Source organism: Trachurus trachurus, assembly GCF_905171665.1.
Source record: "Trachurus trachurus genome assembly, chromosome: 9".
In the NCBI taxonomy this organism is placed as follows: domain Eukaryota; kingdom Metazoa; phylum Chordata; class Actinopteri; order Carangiformes; family Carangidae; genus Trachurus; species Trachurus trachurus.
In genome coordinates this window covers 12136994-12150380 of record NC_139895.1, presented here as the reverse complement: position 1 = coordinate 12150380, position 13387 = coordinate 12136994, and the positions used below count along the sequence as shown (strand labels likewise).

At 40.2% G+C, this 13387-nt stretch overlaps 1 protein-coding gene across 2 annotated transcripts; it reads right to left on the bottom strand.

The window, feature by feature from the left end:
- Positions 1-6662: 6662 nt before the first annotated feature.
- Positions 6663-13018, bottom strand: ctsla (cathepsin La). 2 transcript variants are annotated; one of them, XM_083979977.1, is made up of 8 exons: positions 12890-13018; positions 11349-11483; positions 11114-11236; positions 10527-10679; positions 8719-8943; positions 8371-8539; positions 7814-7931; positions 6663-7120 (listed from the first exon to the last, which is right to left on the bottom strand). In XM_083979977.1, exons 2-8 carry the CDS (start codon positions 11469-11471, stop codon positions 7021-7023), a joined length of 1011 nt encoding a protein of 336 aa, XP_083836103.1. In that variant the 5' UTR covers positions 11472-11483; positions 12890-13018; the 3' UTR covers positions 6663-7020. The 2 variants fall into 2 exon arrangements, with proteins under 2 accessions (XP_083836103.1, XP_083836104.1); XM_083979978.1 differs by having other exon boundaries at positions 11349-11480; positions 12890-12952.
- Between the last annotated feature and the right edge of the window lie 369 nt (positions 13019-13387).

Genomic DNA, 13387 nt, shown 5'->3' with positions numbered 1-13387 from the left:
ACTGAAGCAGACAGACAGATATAAAATCTATAAATTAAAAAACTGGCATTTTATTTTGGTGCTCTAGAAACTGAATTAAAACTTATATAGCTTCAGAGGAAACAGTAACTGAAATCATCTCTGGGTGTCAATGATCCACTGGTTCTGGTTCAGACTGGAGCAAAAAAAAAAAAAAAAAAAGCAAAGTTAAAGCAGAAGTGAGTGGTCCGGTCGTTTTCGCTAATGCTGCGTTCCAGGCAGGCTTTTGAAATCGTAAATTACAGCTTCAAGTCACAACTTACGACTTTGTAGCGTTCCAGGCAACCCACTCGTGTTTTTCCGACCTGTTTTACCGGTGAAAGTCACTATAACGGCCACTCGTAACTTCCGACCGGTGAACTCGTACCAGATCGAACTGGTACCACTTCACGGTCGGAAAAATACGAGTTTCCTTGAACGCACCATAACAGTCCTCGTCGCTACGTCACCACATTCACGGCGTTCCTTGGCTGCACACACAGCCCTGCATGCCGTTCTCTCTCCTCATTGGATAAAAACTGTAGGATACGATAAATGTTTTCTCTTCGGCTCAGAGCAGAGCAGAGGGACTGAGAGACCCGTGTTTCAGTCCAAACACTCTATGTAAGTGATTGCTGTCGGAAGATATAACTATTTAAGACGTATATTAACACAAATATATCACTCACTTCTGCTTTAAGTTACATAAATGCTTTAAAAATGTCAAAAAGTGATTTAACAAGTAAACAACATGCTATAGCTATTCTTGAATGTATGTAGGCTATTTAAATGTTTAGTGTTTTATGTGGGCAGGGCACAAAAGAAAATGTGCATGACACTTAAATAGAAATAATCAATCAATCATCAGTAGAACATTTACCAGGAAGTATTTTCAAAGTCAAAATGTATTATGGTGGGTTAATTTTATTTCACACAAATTGGATATTTTAACCTCATTAAAATGGCTCCAAGTCCAACTGGGAACAATCTAAATTTCCATCATGTTACAACTCCACAAAAAGAAAAGAAAACCAGGGATCTGATCTGTCTGAAGAGAAACAGATAAAAGTTGCTCTTACGTTTGTTAAGTTAAGTACATTTTTTGTAGTGTTGCATTCACAGCAGCAACAGATGTTCACAGAGGGTTCAGAGGCAGATACCCAGACAGAGAGAGAGTGTGTGTTTTGTGTTATTTTGGTGAACTGGTCCTTTAATCTCTGTCTCTCAGTCCTTCTCTCTGTCTCTCGTCCCTTTTCTTAAATTGCGCAACTTGTTCCTGCAGCTGCTCCAACCTCGGCCTGGACTAAGCTCAGAGGTGGGTGAAGTAAATGTGTTACAGAAACAACTTGTGCATGTGTTTACATTTACTTTACTTTACCGATCTGGGTCAGTCAGTCAGACGGACACAGCCGACCTCTAACTACTGAGGCTTATTGACCGTAATGACACAAAATACATTTACATAACTGAATCTTTTAGTTTTTAGAGCATAAACAAAAACTAGGTCACAGATTACATACAGTAGAAAGTTCAGCAGCTCCGGGAGAAGTCTGGTGACTGTGTATTTATCGCTCCAGAGGTTTAAGGTTTTATGTTTAAAGGTCACTGTAACATGATTCATCTCAGGTGTTCACTTCACGAAATGACCCTTAGGACAACTGCAACATAAATATAACTGTACAGTAGTGATTCAGACACATGATTCTGATATATTTATATTTCTTTATTTTGCACAAACATATAATTTATGAACAATTATTATGATTGGGATGTGCAAAGGGGAGGTATGAAACCCAAAAGGGCTTATATGAAAACCTCACCCATGAAGAATATCATCAAAAACCAAATTTGTTACAAATAAAGACAAGAAAATAAGGAATAATTAAATGATACAAAAAGAAAGAATATAGGAAAGAAAGAAAATTATGTGCTGATATTTATGTGAACTTATGAAATGCTTTATAAAGTTTATATTAATATGAACCTGGTGTTTATTCTACAGGTAAATGCAGCTTTAACTGTGTTAAAACTGATCTTCAACATTTCATTCTGTCAGTGCAACAGGAACAAAATGTATAAAATACATCACAGTGCATTAATTGTGCTGTGGTGAAAGATTATTGAAAATAAAAGTATATATTCGTCATGCCAAAAGGGGTTAAGAGATTTAGCTGCTACATTTACTAGCCTACTTACTAATTAGCTGCTTTACAAGTCCTAATGAGTCAGAGGAGCCCAAACCTCTGCAAACAAGTAAATTACTGTTTAATTGTTTCTGTTAATAAGCTCATTAACTAAAACTAAACCACAAAGTAAATGTTCAATTTGCTGCAGGAGCTGATTGTACTTCTTTTCCCCTTCAGTAATCAGTAAAGTAAATAATGTTACTAAGACCACTCCAACTGTATATTGACCTTTGATTATCGCTGTTAATCAACTGGTTTGATATTTAACATGAGTGCTGCAATAAATGAGATGAGAATAATCAACCCTTCAAGTTGTAGCCTAAAGAAGTGTCAGAACATATAAAGATGTTGCTTTTCTCTCTGTTTTGTATCATTATATATTGAATATCTTTGAAAACATCTGAGCAGCTCATCACACACTTCAGTTTGATTACACACATTAATCAGCAGTGAAGTGAATCATTAGCTACTGTTCTTTAGTTAGTTCGATGCACCTAAAAACCTTCATCGTGGTGTTAACCTACAGATTTATAAGGTCACGTTAGTTGACCTCCCTCCTCACGGTGAAGGGGGGGCCACTCCACGTCCTCATGAATCAACACCATTGTGGCCACGATCAATAATCCTATAAGATCAGAACAGTACCAGACATCAGAGAGCACGGCTTCATATGATCATGTGACTGTCTCTGTTCTACATGTTACAACAGCGTGTGGGATTAACAGAGCAGAGCCGAGGCCTCCTGCACTGCTCTCACTACCCACAACTCGACTTTAAACTACTATTAAAGATAAAATCCAGAAAAAAAAATCATCTCTCAGTCTTTAAAACTAGTGACAACTAAAATTTCTGGTAACCCTTTGGTTTACAGGCTGCTAATTACGTGATAATGTCAAGAAATAATAAGTAATTGTCTCATAATGTCTAGAAATAACCTAAAAATAACAGTCAATTCCATAGTAATTGATTGTAATTGACAATTGCAAGGAAAATTTTGGCCTTTCCCCAAAAAAATCAAAGCATGAAAACTTAGCGTGTAATCTTTAGCCTTTATGAAAAACGTGACATTACTATTAAACTGACCGTTATTTCTAGGCTATTTCTTGACATTACTGCGCAATAACTTGTTATTTCTTGGCTATTTCTTGACATTATCACATAATCACTGTAAATTAAAGGGTTACCAAATGTCCTTGCAGAAATTTTTGAGAGTACCACGGGGCGAGTGGGGGACATGAAGGCAAGACAGTGGAGAAAGAGGGTCTCACTTTTGGGTTTATTGTGACAAAATAGTAGCTCCTATCAGAAAAAGAAGCAGACCGTGAGCATTTTCCTAAACATGTTGATATATTTTGGTGTTTCTACAGTAAATATTTTGGGCAAGCTATTTTGCAAGCTAAAAAATAAGAGGTACTTAAGCTTTTCTCTGGAAACCGGCTCCATTTTTTTGTATTGCCGTTAATGAGCAGCTGGATGGGATTTGGCTTCATTTAGAGGGTCATAGTTCAAATTCTGTAAGCCTCTCAGCTTTTTGGAAGATATTGTGTGATAGATGATAAGTTTGTTTCCAACTTTGGCAAAAAAAATCATGTGTGTAGAGTGTAATTCATGGCCGCCAGGAGCAGCGTGTAAGGATTTCAATGCAATAGTGCAATACACACCCATTGTTCAGAGCCATATACAGTATCAGACCGACACATGGTCCTGTGATATACTGTACATTGGGGAGGTATTAACATGTGTTTTCAGTGATCGGATTGCAACCAGATGGCGCTTGACCACATGAAAGTAGCTACAGGTGTAAAAACACACCCAAGACACATTGAGGACAGATTGTGATCCGATTGGTGGTCACTGGTCAGGGGACGCTTTGTGACCACATTGAACACAGGTGTAAACGGAAATGCGTCCTGTATCCACATACAACTACATGGGCAGAAATAGTTCTACTATTTATTTTCTTTATTCTTTTTTAATTTGAACTCAACCAGGTGTACCAGGTGTAAATGCTATCCAGTTAAATTGTATCCAGAATACGAGATGCACATTAATGCCAAGTGTAAACGGGTTTGTAAATGAAACTTGGAAGGAACCTGCTCAGGATGGTCCACACATATTCAGGGTGTGACCAAAAAGGCAAATCAGCGGCTCTACCATCTTCGGCAGCTGAGGAGGTTTGGTGCCTCCCCGTCCATCCTGAGAGCATTCTACACTGGCACTGTGGAGAGCATCCTTACTCAGAGCATCGCCTCATGGTTCGGTAACAGCAGCGAGCAGGACAGGAAGGCCCTCAAGAGAGTGGTACGTGCAGCAGAGCGATGCTGCAAATCAGCCCTTCCATTCCTGCAGGAAACCTATGAGAAGAGATGCTGGAGTAGGGCTGTCAGGATTCTAAAGGATCCATTCCACCCCTGCAATGGGCTGTTTCAGCTCTTGAAATCAGGCAGGAGGTTCAGGAGCATTGCAGCGAAGACAGAGAGACTGAAAAGAAGTTTTTATCCACAAGCTGTCAGGCTCCTGAATCAGAACATGCCATGAGCATCTCCCTATCTTTTTAACCCTTTTGCCCTCTGCACTTTATACCCTTTGGTTTGCACTTGAGCTGCTTTTTAAACTTGGATGTTTTTATACTGAAATGCCTACTTGCTGCTGCTGTTGTTATATTATCGAATGTTATTTATATTTACAATTTCTTTTAAAATGTTTTTATATGAGGGACAGCACAGTCTGGGGGGTGTAGTCAGGACTTCATTTCACTGCTTGTTGTAAGTGTACACTTTAACTTTGCATGTGACAAATAAAGAATCTTGAAAATCTTGAAATCTTGAAATGTTGAAGCAGGTCTGTTCCAGCTTTCCCGTACTTATAGTTCACACCTACATGCCGACGCTCACAAACAGGACAGTATAGATGTCCTCACTCACATCAGCTGATCATGGAGGAAATAACAGCTGCCTGTCATGAGGAAGGTTTCAGTGTTAAACCTGTCATTATAAAATGATAATAGGTAACACCTACACTAGCACCTTCCTTCATGCTGCAGCAGTGCACACTATATATAGCCTATACATGTCACCTTTTTGCTGCTGGGACTTTCCAGTGAAACGTAATAACAATAAATAATATAGCCTATATAGCACTTTTCAAATCAAAGTTACAAAGTTTTTAAAACAAAAACTGTAATGTTGCCTCCCAGAACACGTGTTGGTGTTAAAACAAGTCAAAACAAATAGACTTGAACTCTGATGCACTGTGCCACTTTACACATACTAGACTTTTTATACAGGTTTTGCACTTTTTAGGAATATACACTATTAGTTAGAGTCTATTAATATGTCTACTGATTGTTTTTACGAACATGAGCAATGTCAAAGAAAAATCATTCTGTCATGACAGACAATAAAACTTTCTGAATCTGAATCTGAGGCGCTTCTGCTTTTCCCAGAAAACTAAACTTTTACTGGGCATCTGCATGGGAACTGATCACACTCTGAAGCTCATAGTTCAAATTCTGTACATTGTGAGAAAAAAAAGCATTATTTTGTCTACAACTTTGGGAAAAAATCATGTGTGTAGAATATAAGCTTTGCCTGGGAGCAGCGTGTAAGGAGAAAGATTTTTCTGATGATTAAAAAAAAAGATTCTCCCACTTTAGCTTGAATACATACACACACCCTTTATAATATCAAAACCATAATGTCTCCAAAAGTGGTCATGGACATTGAACAGTAATTGATCAAAAACTAAAAACTCTTTCTTATTTTCTAATTGATTTACTTATTTTTTTCTTGTTTTGCTCCTCATCACAATTCACCTCAATCCATTTACTTTGTTGCTGTGTCATGTCTTTCCTGTCTTGTGCTGTCGTGTCTTTATGTTTGTCATTTTCTTAATGTTTGGTATTGCACAATAATAAAAAACTAACAAAAAACAAGTTCAAATGGAAAGTATGCCGGAGCAGCAGACTAATAATTGGTGATTGATTTACACTGAATGTCTCACAGCTGTAAAACTGTGCTTTAACATATAATTAGTTATAGTTTAACTGGGACAAAGTTTAATATACTGGATTTATTATACCAGGTGAAAGCTTATTTTCCCTGTGCAGAGGCCACGAGGCTACAGAAAGAAAACATAACAGGGCTGCGATAAGCTGTCATAACTTTTCTGAACTGATTAGTCGTTTGATCTCTAAAAAGAAAACTGTGAAAATATCTATCCTGAATCTACCTGTCTTTATAGTTACAGTATTTTGCCTCAACAGGCCGAATCCTAAAGATTCACTTTTGAGAAACTGAAACCAGAGAATTTAGATTTTCTTCTTAAAATGTTAAAATCAGAAACTTAATCTGCATCTAATTTGATGTCAGTTAAAAGCTTTGAGTTCGTAAATTGACAGATTACAAATAACCAATAACATACAATGCAAACCTCATCTTATATAAAATTGTTAATATGAAAAAGTCCCAAACACCAAACTAGTGTTTCACAACTTTTAATTGATCACAGTAAAAGTAGAAAAAAAAATCATTTACAATGACCGAAGCAAGTGTTAACGAATCACTCACCAAGTAGCATACACATATTTACAAAGAATAAAACACTAAACTAAAATCTTCTCAGACAAAATAAAGTGGCGTAAAAACCAGCCAAAAAACATGATGGCGCCATTTTCCCTAAAACCCAACGACAACAGTGTTTCTCCTCGTGAAAACATCACAGGATCTCCCGTCGATGCGTCGCTCCGACCGAAGCCTCCGCCCTCATCCTCGTCTCTCTCCAGTCAGACTATTGCAATAAAAACACTATGGTGCTACAAAGTGGAGCTGTGCAAATGTTACACTAGAGGGTAGCTGGCCGCCGTCGCGATTCCACAGTGGTTCTTCCTGTCTTTGGCCATGAGGATGTAGCCTTTGTCTCCCCAGTTTTCACTCCAGCTGCAGCAAGATGAAGAAAAACCAGGAGGTTAATTAGATTTGATTCAATTTCTGCTGTTGTTAAAGACGTAGAAACGGTTTCAGAGTTCAACTTAAAAGCTGAAAACCAGAGAATTCCTCCTCACGTCACATTTATTAAATTATTTATTATGCAACAATGGTTATCAGTTGTGTTAACTAGTAAGAGAAAATGACTAAAATAAATAAAATTTGATCAAAGTTTTAGGTTAAAAAAAAGGAATATTTCATCATATAATATAATAAATACAGCAGATTTGAAAGCGATAGTTCAACATTTAGGAAAGTTAGGAAAGGGGGGTTGTTTGAGGTAAATACAGAGACTGCTTGCCGAAAAACTGTCCTCAACAGGAATGCACATCAGTGGTTTTGCATGAATTTGCCTCTAAAACAACTCTGTCTCGTAACGTTCTGTTATTATCTCATAGTGTGCTGAATATGCAGGTCACAACTTGTCCACCAGAGCGTTTTGGAGTTGTTGGGATTTCTTGGTTTCCCTCATCAAACTCATCAAATACACAATCCATGAACCTCCGTAGCTCCGCCGTTCTAAAAATAGCTTGCACCAACAATTAAAGGTAACAAACCTACTCCTAAAAACTACAGGGATTATGGCAATGGGCCAATTTGCCAAAAATGTTGAACTATCCCTTTAGTTTAATTTAAATTACTGACCTGTTTTTCACGATCCAGTATTTCTTGCCATCCACATCTTCTCCCTGGAAGCCGTAGCCGACCACCAACACGCCGTGGTCCAGCTCCTCGCTGCTGCACTCCTTCTCATAGTAGATTCCTGCAACAACCAAACATCCAGTCAGGCGATGATTCAGCAGTTTTTGTTTGTTTCCCTGATACGGTGAATGATCTGGCGGTCTAACAGCTGCTTGTTTCGACATGCAGCGGCTACAGAACAACATTATCGCCGATTCTGGAGTCGTTGTGTCTGTTCCATCTCTATTAGCTCGGCTTCATGTCTCCATCTTCCTGAGATAAACAGTAAACATCCGGCTCTTTAGCAGCTGGACTCTGTTCACCAGCTGCTCTGAGTCTGTCTGAGGTTTGATACCGAGTCAGTGAGGTCTGTTTACTGCAGCCAAAAAAGAGCTGCAAGACTAAAACCAAAGCTGCAGAGTCGAGGTGCAACTTCCTACCACTTATTTCATACATAACTAAGATAAAAACAGTGATTACTGACACTTTCATACATCAAGAATTGGTAAAAAGGAACCGACCTGACTGGTAGAACTGGAAGGACTCGTGGCCGGCGTCGATGGCCACAGACACGGGGCCGACGGAGGCCACGGCCTTCATCAGAGCGCGCTCCTTCCCGCTGGGGACGTCGACGAAGCCGGTGTCGTTGGCAGAGTTGTACTGGGGGTCGTAGTGACATGGCTGGTCGTCCTGGAGGGAGACAACGAGGAGGAGGAGAAAGGGATGTTATTGTGATAAAATATTCTCATAATCATGCTGTGTCATGTTTTAACAGGTGATTATTGATTATTAGGGGTTTTCAAAGAGGAAAAAGCGATTTTTTAAGTGACTTCACGCCCATTTAAGGCCTTTTTCAATCAGACACGTACCGTTCCCAGGTAGGGGTAGGAGTCCTCCGAGTCCAGGCCCTGGTTGTCCTTGACGTACTGGAAGGCCTGGTCCATCAGGCCGCCGTTGCAGCCCTCGTTGCCCTCGGGTCCAGAACATTCAACCAGGTTCTGTTCGCTCAGCGACACCAGTTTGCCGGTTTTCCTGAACTGCTGTCCCTCCAGAGCGCCGGTGGTGCTGAAGGCCCAGCAGGAGCCGCACTGACCCTGCACACAGAGAGAGACACAGAGAGGAGGCGTTAAAACACAAATAACCTGGTTTATAAATGACATTTTTCACTCTTTTATGACCCAACTGGGAAAGTTTAAACTGTACTTCGATGTTGCAGCTGCACAATATTGGAGGAATATTGTGTGCTATAAGATTTTAAATGCAGATATTTTTTTTAATCTGCATTCAAATTTTTTATATTAGATTTGCTGCTTCAAGTCTTTTCACTGTTTAAAAACCCAGGAACAGTCCATCTGGTGTTTGTTATGATAAAAGCTTCCAGACTCATAATTAGTCACTTTGTTGTTTGCATTAAAACTGAAGAAGGGGAAAAAAGAAAAAAGATAGAAAGACAAACTGTGTCCGTCGCTATTTTTGTTGTTCGTTTGTTTTCTTGTCGTTACTATTATACGTTTCATCATCTTTAATTGTTTGAAATAGTGTAGAATATTGGTGTTGATACTAAGCCAGGGCAATAATAAACTACAGAAAGGAGCAGTGTTTCTTCATCCTTCTCCTATTCATGTAAATATGTGCAGTCATGTGAAGTATGTAAACTATGACTGGAATAAATCAAAATGAAATGACAGATCAGTCATCATGCTGTTATTTTTTAAAATCTATTATTATGCTCTTATGTTTCCTCATATCTAGTTGCAGCAGTAATGCAGTCACACTGGGCCTCTGCACTTCGACCTGATCTGATGTATGAGACTGTGTTTGTTCCACGCCGGTTTACAGTGAGCCGGTCCGACTGGTTTCAGCTTACAGAGAGTTAATGTATGTCGAGGGGAGGGAGGAGACGACCAACTGCACAGTCAGGGAGGAGGAGTGAGTCTCTCTCTGTGTGTGTGTGGCACTAGATAACAAAAACAACACACAACTGGCCCCGTCTTATCTGCCTGTTCAAGCAAAACATTTACTCCGGTGGACGGCCCGTCCTCGATACTTCGTCTTCTTCTAACAAGTCGGCCTGTCCTACACAGTTGGGACGTTGCGTCATCGTGTTTACTGGGTCTCTGCAAAACAGCTGATAGCCGACACGTCTTTATGTCCTCCCATGCCAACGTGGGTCTTAAAATAGGAGCCTGTGCTTCACGGTTTACAGTGTTTGTGTGACCTAAATGCCTTTTATCAGAACAACAACCGAGCTGATTCACTGTGATCCGAGCAGAACAAACGCTTCTGTGTAGAAATGAACTTTCATTAACATTAATTTGTGACACCGAAGGCATGAAACTGATTAAAAACTATAAAAATGCAAACTTAAAACTGCCATAAATCATTGAATTTGTCCCTGACAGACGTTTATGAACAGCTAATACTTAAGTCTTTAGTGGAGTTGTGTCGTTTTGTTCCAGAAAGTCATTGATAACTGATAATAATGTGTTCATGTCATGTGAAAACCAGCTGTTTGTACAAGTCCCTGCTTCCAGATATCCATGGGAAAACAAAAACATGTTCAACCAGACCCTTTTACAGCTCGTATATAAAAAAAAAAGAGGTGTGGTTGCCATGGCGCCCCGAGGCTACACAAGAACAAAAAGCAGACACAGAGAGGAAGGAGAAGCGCCGTTACCTGGTCCTTGACGGGGGTGACGTAGCCCTGCTCCCTCCAGTCGACGGAGCGCGGCGCCTCCAGGAAGTTGGGCTCCATGAACAGGGATCCCCTCGCCTTCCTCTCCGCCTTGAGTTTGTAGCCGTTCATGATCTGCCTGAACTCCTCGTGGGTCTGTGTTAGAAAAACAGAGCGGAGAGGAGAAAGTGAGTGACACCGATGTCATGTGTTGTTGGTGCAAGGTGTCGTTTCCTCATTCACACAATGAGACGAGCGGTTGCGGTTTGTGTGTTTGTGTGTTTTTAGTGTATCTAAGCTCAGCTCAAAGCTATTTTTTCTGTTTCATGCTGCAGTTTTACACATAAACACCTTCTCTGCACTACATGTGATGTCAATAAATGACTATGTATCAGGACTGAATCCGTGTTATTCATCTTTATCGCATTTTGCTTTTGTTCTGTCACGTTTTCAGCGCTCTCTCTCTTCGGTCTGCTGGCCTTTGTAAAGAAAGAACAGCCGATAAGTGTTCCCAGGTGAGATGTGTGTGTGTCAGTGTGTGTGTGTGTGGGGGTTTTTGTTTGTTTGCTCAGTCTGGTCTGGGATCTCACCATGTCTCCAAAGTGGTTCATGCCCAGGCGGTAGGTGTGCACGCCCATGGAGTGCTCCAGGTTGTGCAGCTCGATCTTCCTCAGGTTCTTCTCCCAGATCATCCTCCTCCAGCCCTCCTCTTTCTACACAACGACAACAACAATGACAACAGTTTAGACTTTGTTTCTTTGGTTTTCACTGGAACTGACGCAGCAGAGTTAAAACATCTGTGTAGAAAACAAAAAGCATCATCACCTCATGGTATTTCTTACTGTGCCAGCCCTTCCACAGGTTCCAGTGCTCATCCAGCTGTCCATCCAGAGCGGGGGCTGAGAGGGCTGCGCTGAGGCACACCACCAACACGGCAAGAGGCAGCATTGTGGCTTCCTACTGTGACAACACAACAACACAAAGAAAAAAAAGAAAAAGAAAACCACAAGAACAGGTAATCAGATAGGAGCCACACAGCTTTCTAAAGAAGTGCGTTAATCATTGACAGAGGCCTGGTGGAGCTCTGACAATGAGCAAGCAAAAAAAACAAAAAAGAAAAAAGTCTCTATTACAAAAGATTTGGTTTATTTTCTCTAGAAAAATAGATGATAAGTCACGGTCGAAACTATGACTATATCACATGTTTCGCCATCGTGATCCTCGTCATGCATCTACAGGCTCTACAGTAGTTAGTTAGTTGGTACACTCTGTTCACACTGATCTGGGATCTGCTGCAGTACATTACACATTCCCGACCGTGCAGTCATTTCCCGACAGTCTGACCTCCCAGAAAACCAGAGCCATTAGTTTTCATTTCTCTGAAATAGGATTCTGCGTAGTCATGAACATCGAAAAACTAATGTGTTGAAGGCATGCCAGATTTACGTAGCTCAGGGGCTAATTTCAATCTGTGGTCCGATCAAGGGCCACGAATAATCATAATTACAGTAAAATAAAAAAAACAAAAAACAAATGATAAGCATAGTGCAAAATGCAAGACATCACACAATGGTTGCTTCAGTCGGAAGGAACAAAAGTGGTGCATTTATCCGACGGTACATGTCGCTATTTAAAGATTCATTATGGATTAAATAATCGATAAAAAAGGCCTTAATAACAACGCTATGTTTACCATCTGCAAATATATTTACTGTATTGGTAGTTTTAGAGGTTGTTGTGTTGGTTGGGGGAGCAGAAACTTGGCCGACCCAGTAACAGTAAACCGAGCCTGTTGTTGTTTTGTGCTGCAGAGTCACGGGACTCGAGCCGAGGAAAAAAAAAAAAAAAAAAAAAAAAAACCTGGACACCGAAACTACCAAGCAGGAAAACGAAATTAAAACCAAAACTTTAACCTGTAGTCGCCGGGAAGCACCGGCTTCAGCAACCGCTGAGGATGATCTCTTGTCGGATTTTTGTTTTTTATTATTTTATTCCCAGTTACTTTGAGCCGTAATGGCTGCTGCTCCTCCAGCTCCAGAGGAGGAGGAGGGAGACGACGACAAAGGCAGAGCTGAATAAAACAAGATGGCTAAAGCTAACGGATGAAAATAAATGAATAAATAGACATTTTTCCAATGAGAAATTAAAACTAAAGCTGAGATACAGGCTAAAGTAGACGTTTTATACACTGGGACACTGGGATGTTTTTAAATCTCTGCACAGCCGACGACAAGAAAATCGCGAACAGCACAAATATTCATCGGTATTTTTGTACTTAAACCGTAATTATAGGAATCAAACAGCAGTAATTACTTATAAAAGAGACAAAGGGGGGGATGATAAAGAATAATAATCTTCAAACTTACTGTAAACACTTTGTAGTCGCGGTTGAAGATGGAGAAAAAATAACCTCCTTCGACCGAGCAACACAAAGTTTATAAAGCCCTGAGTGGCAGCTAGGTAACGTCCCACCGTGCTCTCTGATTGGTCCGCTCACAGGGCAGGCTGCTCTCTGATTGGTCCGCTCCTTGTTTATGACCGGCAGGCTCCGCCCCCAGCGCATACGTCACCATGGAAGCACGTGATTCCTGATTCCTGCCTTCAGGAGTGCTGTTGTTGTTTTTTCTGTGCAGGATTGTTGCAGCTAAAAATTGACCTTTTTATTGACTTTAGGTTGTTTGTTTCGACTTGTTACATGTTACGGATTCACTGTTACATATTCACAGCGATTCATAATGTTGAATAAGTGGAGATAGATCTCTTTTAAAGCATAACTAGCTAAACAGGAAATGATCATGTATTACTGGATATTATGAGGAGCATATATGATCATTGGTTGTTCCAGGAATGGAGTGAAATTTGGC